General features: G+C 57.7%; 1 protein-coding gene across 1 annotated transcript; it reads right to left on the bottom strand.

The window, feature by feature from the left end:
• On the bottom strand, positions 1 to 6653 carry HYAL1 (hyaluronidase 1). The gene is made up of 4 exons (XM_001509081.4): positions 6489 to 6653; positions 1797 to 2750; positions 1392 to 1481; positions 1 to 898 (listed from the first exon to the last, which is right to left on the bottom strand). The coding sequence occupies exons 2-4, from the start codon at positions 2721 to 2723 to the stop codon at positions 587 to 589; spliced, it is 1329 nt and encodes a 442-aa protein (XP_001509131.1). The 5' UTR covers positions 2724 to 2750; positions 6489 to 6653; the 3' UTR covers positions 1 to 586.
• Positions 6654 to 7789: the final 1136 nt, after the last annotated feature.

Raw genomic sequence — 7789 nt, 5'->3', positions numbered from 1 at the left:
GTCTTTCACAGACATTTGCTTTATTATGTGTCCGCTTTCTGGGATCTGGGTTGGGTGAGGGATCCAACAGGTTTTTTTGGGTCATTACTGTTCTTTCTCCAGAGCAGCCCAGAGTAGCCAGATGTCTATATTAACCAATCAGAAATAAGGATAGGAAACAAGGACTTCCCCGGCCAAAACCTGGAACTGGAGGAGTGATTGACTAGCTTGTCCCCTGCTCCTTGGTTGCGGGTTGAGTGACTCCGATGGGTCATGGACAAGGAATGTGAGTGAATACTTGTGTTTGTGTGTGTGTGTCTGTGTGTACGCCACACATGAGCGGGCGGATTCCTAGAATGCATGAGCATATGGGAGAGATGGTGGGCTGAGGCACAGGTTAGATACATCAGTGAATGGCAAAGGTTGCATTGGTGTGTTTATGTGGGAAATGGGTGGGTGTGTAAGCCTGTGTGTGTAGAGGAATGACGGCATTTGGGAGGATGCATGTGTGTACAAGCATGCGTGTACAGCTCAGGGTGTGGGTACAGTGTGTTTTTGTGTGTGTGTGTTCAGGTGTCTTGGGCAGGCAGGTATATGCTTGTGTATGTCATTCCTTCCTTTCACACTGCTCCCCTCTCCATCCCTTATAGCAGTGACACTCAAATTCTATCATCATCCTGGCCTGGTCCTCTTTGGGAAGCTTGCCCGTCAGCACCAAGTGCCGGCTGCCCGGAGGGCGGTGGATGGAGAAGCTGGAGGAGTTAAGGTACAGAAAGGCATGGGGGTGGTCCCGCCGTCGGGCACAGCGCCCGTGCCCTGAGCAAAGTGCCTGGCTGCAGAGCTGCGTGCTGCTGGTCAGGTTCAAGATGAAAGGTCCCAGGGTGCTGTCCACGTAGTCCTTGATGTTCTCGCATGACTCCTGCAGGGCACAAGGCGGCCTCACGTCTCAGCGATGCCTGCGGGCACCTCCCAGAGTCCTGGTACTCCCTCCCTAGACCATCCACCCTTCCAGAAAGGGATTTATCCCTCGCGGCTCAAATTAGAGAAGCAGCGTGGTTTAGTGGACAGAGCATGGGCCTGCGAGTCAGAAGGACCTGAGTTCTGATCCCAGCTCCGCCAGACGTCCGCTGGGTGACCTCAGGTAAGTCACTTTACTTCTCGGTGCCTCAGTTAACTGGGGATTAAGAGTGTGAGCCCCATGTGGGACAGGGACTGTGTCCGACCTGATGGACTTGAATCCACCCCCACGCTTAGAACAGCGCTTGGCACACAGTAAGCGCCAACAATTACCATAATTATTCTTATCATTATCTCACCCCCAGCCCAGCCCCTGCTCCCTAGGCCAGCCCTTCTTCCCGGTGTCAGCCCCTCCTCCAGTGCCTGGGCTGATTACCCCAGCCCTCGGGACTCACCTTGGTGTGGGTGTCCTCCCAGCTGACCCACAGCACGACCCCGGCCACTCCCTGAGCCACGCTCTCCCCGATGCTGTTCTCTAACTCCTCCTATGCGGAAAAGGGGTTGGGGAGGGAAGGAGAAGGAGGCAGATGGCCTTTTCCCCGCTGGAGCCGCAGGTCAATTGCCTCTCCCCCCGACTCGGGCAGGTCCCAACCAACCCTTCTGGGGACTGGTGTCTGCACTGCTGGCTGGTGGGTACCGGCAGTCCCAGTGATACATGGGAATTGTGGGAAGGAGAGGGGGAGACGGAGGGAGGGAAAGACAAAAGGAGGGAGGGGGGGAGGGGGGCAGGAGGGAGGGATGGATGAAGGAGATGAGTAGGCTTGGCCAGAAGGGGGGCAAGGAGAAGCAGACATCCTCACCAAGGGTAGAAAGTGGTTGGTCTTATCGTAGTAGATCTGGGCATAGGGCAGCACAGGCAGGCTGGCGTCCCCAGTGCCCATGGCCATTCGGAATGCCTCCCGCACACGTTCCCGGACAAAGGGCCAGGTGTACCCCGTGCCTTCCAGCTCCGAAGGTAGATAGATGCTGGGGTAGAGAGCCCGGCTCTGGTTCCACAGCCACTGCAGCTCCTGGTTGAGGGGCTGAATGCCGTCAGGGCAGGCCCCCGTGTAGTTGGGGTTCTTGAAGTCATAGTTGTAGCAGGCGGGGAAGCCATAGAAGCCCCACAGGCCTCTTGGGCGCAGGGTCTGCCCCAGCTGCAGGGTCTGGCTCATCCAGGCCCGGGCCGCGGTCTGGAACTGGATCACCGCCTCCTCCTCCACCTGCCACGAGGACCAGTCGGGGTGCTCCTCCCTGACCAAGGCCCTCGAGCGCTCCCGGTACACATCCTTGGAGTCCCAGTTGAGCGCCCAGAGTGGGCGCCAGGACTCCCAGTCGATGACCGCCAGGCCCCAGTAGTTCGACTTGGGGATGGCTGCTTGGATGTCCAGCTGGGCCTGGGCCAGGTGGGTTGCCAGGCTGGCATTCTGGGGCAGTCCCCCATGGAGCGGCTGCCCGCTGGAGGTGTAGGAGGGGTAGAGGCCCAGCTTGTTGCTGTAGAAGATTGTCATTTCCCGGCCCATGAACGCCTCCCCAGGGTTGGCGACCACGTCAAAGACATCCAGGTCCACGTCCACATGAAACTTCTCCAGGCAGGTGTGAGTGTCGGCATTCCAGATGGTGGTAAAGGGATGGTTGGGGACCACTGGGCCCCCAGGCGTGTGGCCTCGGGTGGGCAGGATCAACAGGAGAGCATAGTTAGGAAGCAGCAGCAGCAGCAGTCCAGCCAGGAAGGTGGTCAGGGCCATAGCGTGCAGCGCGGAGGCCTCTGAGTCCTGACACGGGGGAAATCACAAGTTCAAGGCCTGAAGAGACGCGGAAGTGGGATTTGGGGCACTCCAGAGCCTGCCCAATCCGCAGCATACACCTGTTTTTTTCCTGAGCCCGAGGATCCCGCCCCTTCCTCTCCTGGCTTTCTCTCGTCCGTCCGCCACATCCCCTGACAGGATGCCACCAGATGGGACAAGAGTCCCGGAGGCCGCTGGGGCCCTAAGGTGCTGTCTCCCTAGCAGCTTTGGCCTCAGTGCCTTCTCTTTCTCCACCCCGACTTCTGTTCCACTGAACTATGCCCGGGCCTACTATGGGGGGGCGGGGGGGATCCCCCTAGTCACCCGACCCAGGAAAACACTGTTTGCAGATCAGAGACCTGCCTGTCCGCTCTGAGCACAAGTTAAACATTCATCATTCATCAGTCAAAGGATAAGGGAGGTCAAAGTGACAATAAGGGGTGGGGGTGGGTGCAGGGGCAGGCAGAGAGGGACAGACAGGACATCTACGGTGGTGGGGGAGAGGGGAAGGAGGTTCCCCAAGTCAAGAAACTGTTGCCACAGATTGGGCACAGTGGGGGAAGCTCCCGGGCCAGGCCGCAGCTGGCACTGACTAGGCATCTGGGGAGAGATCTCAGGCTCGGGGCGGGGGGCAGCTGGACGGCACTTGGCACGGCTAAGGGCCAGACACGGCCGCTGGCATAGACAGGTACTACGATGGAAAGCAAGAGTGATGCCATCAATATCTTCCCAAACTCTGTGAAAGCAAAATTTCTCATTATGGACCTCAGGAAGTCATTTCGCGTGGGGACAGTCGTGTGCTGGAGCTTGAGGTGTCTGTACCTGCCAGGGAAAGGCAGGGAAGAACTAGCAATGGCAGTGTTGTTTGGGGGCAATCATGGGGAACATGGCTGTGTAGGTGGGAGGAATAACAATAATAATGATGATAATAATAATAATAGTATCTGTTAAGCGCTTACTACATGCCAAGCACTGTTCTAAGCACTGGGTTAGATACAAGATAATCAAGTTGGACATAGTCCCTGTCCCACAGAGGTCTCACAGTCTAAAGAGGAGTGGAGCACAGGCATTTCACCCCCATTTTACAGATGAGGTAACTGAAGCACAGAGAAGTGAAGTGACTTGCCCAAGGTCACCCAGCAGCTATGTGAGAAGCAGCAGGGCCTAGTGGATAGAGCACAGGCCTGGGAGTCAGAAGGACCTCGGTTTGAATCTCAACTCCACCACTTGTCTGCTGTGACCTTGGGCAAATTTTTTCTTTCATTCATTCATTCATTCATTCATTCAATAGTATTTATTGAGTGCTTACTATGTGCAGAGCACTGTACTAAGCTCTTGGAATGTACAATTCGCCAATAGAGACAATCCCTACCCAATAAAGGGCTCCCAGTCTAAACGGAGGAGACAGACAGCAAAGCAAAACAAAACATCATCAGGATAAATAGAGTCATAGATATATACACATCATTAACAAAATAAATAGAGTAATAAATAATATATACAAATATGCAGAGTGCTGAGGGGAGGGGAAGGGGAAAGAACAGAGGGCGGGAGAAGGGGAAATAGGGAGGGGAGGAGGAGCAGAGGAAAAGATGGGGCTCAGTCTGGGGAGGGGAAGGGGAAAGAGCAGAGGGCGGGAGAAGGGGAAATGGGGAGCGGAGGAGGAGCAGAGGAAAAGATGGGGCTCAGTCTGGGAAGGCCTCCTGGAGGAGGTGAGTTCTCAGTAGGGCTTTGAAGAGGGGAAGAGAGTTAGTTTGGCGGACGTGAGGAAGGAGGGCATTCCAGGACAGCGGTAGGACACGGGCCAGGGGTCTTCGGCGGGACAGGTGCGAACGGGGGACCGTGAGGAGGCGAGCGACAGAGGAGCGGAGCGTGTGGGCTGGGCTGTAGGAGGAGAGAAGGGAGGTGAGGTAGGAGGGGGCAAGGTGATGGAGAGCTTTGAAGCCAAGAGTGAGGAGTTTTTGTTTTGTGCAGAGGTTGATGGGCAACCCCTGGAGGTCTTTGAGGAGGGGAGTGACATGCCCAGAGCATTTCTGCAGGAAGGTGATCCGGGCAGCGGAATGAAGAATAGACTGGAGTGGGGAGAGACAGGAGGAAGGGAGATCAGAGAGGAGGCTGACACAATAATCCAGTAGGGATATTATGAGAGCTTGTAGGAGCACGGTAGCCGTTGGGATGGAGAGGAAAGGGCGGATCTTGGCAAATCACTTCACTTCTCTGCGCCTCAGTTACCTCATTTGTAAAATGGGCATTGAGACTATGAGCCCCACGTGGGACAGGGACCGTGTCCAACCTCATTAACTTGAAGGAGTTTGGATGGGGATGGTAGGTGGGGAGGGGAAAGGCAGTAGAAAGAAGATGACCCTCGCATTTCCCTGCTGCCTCCCTCTAGGAATTCCAGGCTGGCTGTCGGTTGGCAAAAACTGAGCACAACTGAGAAAGCTCCCGGGCTGCCAGATGCTGGCACACACTAGACACTGCTCGGGGAGCCCCCAGGCCAGGCAGTAGCGGGCCCAGACTGGGCACTAAAAGAGCAGCTCCCGGGCCCGGCAACAGTTGGCACGGGCCGGGAATAGCAGTTGGCAGCAGATGCGCTAAGAAGCAGCAATGAAAAAAGCTCAATGCCAGGTCCGATACCCATGAAGGGACCTCAGGAAGCTCCGTTGTGTGGGGATAGCCCCGTGCTGGGAATGAGGCCATCTTACCTTCGCCTCTCCCCATTCATCCATTCATAATTACCGTGTGCAGAGCGCTTGGGAGAGTACAACAGTCTCATTAAATCGTAACTCCTCCAAGAAGCCTTCCCTGATGAACCCCGCCTTTCCCCTCGTTTGCCCACCTTTCTGCATCGCCCATGTACCTGGGTCTGTACCCCTTAAGCTCCTTGAGATATTCACCCCACCCCAACCCCTAGGTCCACATCCTTATACTCGTCCACATCCTTATACTCTACCACTTCTCCTATTTTAATGTCTGCCTCCCCCTGTAGACTGTAAACTCATTTGGGGCCGAGATTGCCTCCCAACTCTCTTGCACCGTGTTCTCCCAAGAGCTTAGTACGGCGCCCTGCACACGGTAAGCACTCGATAAATGCCCTTGATCGATTGAAGGTGTAGGGCTGGCGAAGGGCGGCACCGTCTATGGGTGATACGTGGACTGTGGCTTTTCTAGAGGGCGGCCCTTCTTTTCTTTGCTCCCAACCCCTCCCTGGACATCAGCCTCCCGTCCCAGACGCGGGCTACTCCTAGTGCCCGGCCTCGGCTTTTTGTTGTTGTCATTCCAGGCCTGCCTTTCCCTGGCTGGGCAGCTGAGCCCTGCGCCTGGTAGATGACTCGGATAGCCACTGCGGGGAGGGGGCCGCCGGTAGGGAGCTGGGACACCCCGGGGTGGTCGTAACCGGAGCCGTGCCCCAACCCCCCGCCCTCTGTCCGGCCCGGAGGCCCCGGGAGACTTAATCGCCGGCTGAGCACCGGGGCTGGGGGAAGGGAGAAGCACCTCCGTCCGGTCCCCCCGGGGACTTGATCCCCATCCACTCGGCCTCCTGCAGTTAATCGCATTTACCGACTCTCCTTCCAAAGCAGCCGCGCCCCCGGCTTCTGAACTCTCCCGACCACCCACCTTCCTCCCCTCAAGGTCCGTTTCCTCTCTCCCCCCCAACCCCAGGAAGAAACTGAGCCAGAAAGGGGGGGTGGAGGGGTACTTTTTTCCTCTGGTTTTTTTTTTTACCCTCGTCCAGAGAGCCGGCACGGTAGCCGGGAAGGGAACCCAGGCGGCGGGGACCTCCCAGCTCCAGCCTCGCAGCTGAGATCTCGGGAGGGCCGAGAAGGGCGTATCTCCCCGGAGATTCCGCCCATTCCCTACTCCTCCTCCCGGGGGCCCCGGGAGAGGAAGCGGAACCGGGAGGGCCAGCCCGGCCCATCCTTTCCCCCGGGCTCTCCGCCTTCCAGCCGATCCCAGAGGGCGGCCAGATGACGTTTTAAGAGACGAGTTTTCCCCGGGACCGTGAGCGGCATGATACGCGGCGAGAGCGGGAGGCATACAGATAATGATAATGTGGGTATTTGTTAAGCGCTTACTATGTGCAGAGCACTATTCTAAGCGCTGGGGGAGATACAGGGTGATCAGGTTGCCCCACGTGAGGCTTCACGGTCTTCATCCCCATTTTACAGATGAGGCACAGAGAAGTGAAGTGGCTTGCCCAAAGTCACACAGTCGAACCTATGACCTCTGACTCCCGAGCCCGGGCTCTTTCCACTGAGCCACGCTGCTTATCTCCTCCCGAGCCTCCAAGTTCCCCCCAGGGATGAAGAGGGCGTCCTTTGCTGGCCCCGTAGCCGGATGGATGGGGGAAGGAGGCGGCACAGCTGCAGATGGGAGGGATGGGCAGTCTTCCAGTCCCAAACGGGAGAGGTAGACGTGCCTGGGACAGGGGTTGAGGCGGACCGGAGCGGGCTGTCCCGGGACCCCCAGCCCCGGCCCACCCGGCCCATTGTGGCCGAACAAAAGGTCTGGGAGGCCTACTGGGTGGGGACTAGGGGCTGGGCACCGCACCCCGGTTGGGAACAAAGCAGGAAGGGGCCAGAGAAAACAGCGGAAGGGCACGGTTCTCATGGGAAAAGCTCCAAGTCCTGGTCTAGGGCCAAAAGAGGGCCCCCTCCCCTTTCTTGGCCCTTACAGTGGATGGCAGGATTGACTGTCCCCCTCTCTCCACCCCAGACCTCCCATCGAGCTCTCCCCGCCAGGGGAACAAGGTGCTAGAGAGCGACTGCCTCATCCCCCTCCACACCTTCTTCGCCCCTGTAGACCGAACCCATCCCCCCAAAAGGCAGGTTGACGGGGTGCGGGGAACCAGTCAGCGGGCCAGTGGGCGTTCCCTCCCAGTGGGTAGGGGCTGGTCCGGAATCAGGAAGGGTGGCCCACGGACCGAGGAGGGGAGGAGCGGGGGAACAGAGGAAGGGAAGGAGGATGATGGAGCAGGGGCGGCCCCTTCCTGAGACATGAATGGGGGTGGACAGCGGCTCTGGCCC

The sequence above is a fragment of the Ornithorhynchus anatinus genome, chromosome X1, assembly GCF_004115215.2.
Source record: "Ornithorhynchus anatinus isolate Pmale09 chromosome X1, mOrnAna1.pri.v4, whole genome shotgun sequence".
Taxonomy (NCBI): Eukaryota; Metazoa; Chordata; class Mammalia; order Monotremata; family Ornithorhynchidae; genus Ornithorhynchus; species Ornithorhynchus anatinus.
The sequence above is the reverse complement of the archived record's forward strand: the minus strand, read 5'-3'. Positions and strand labels throughout refer to the sequence as shown.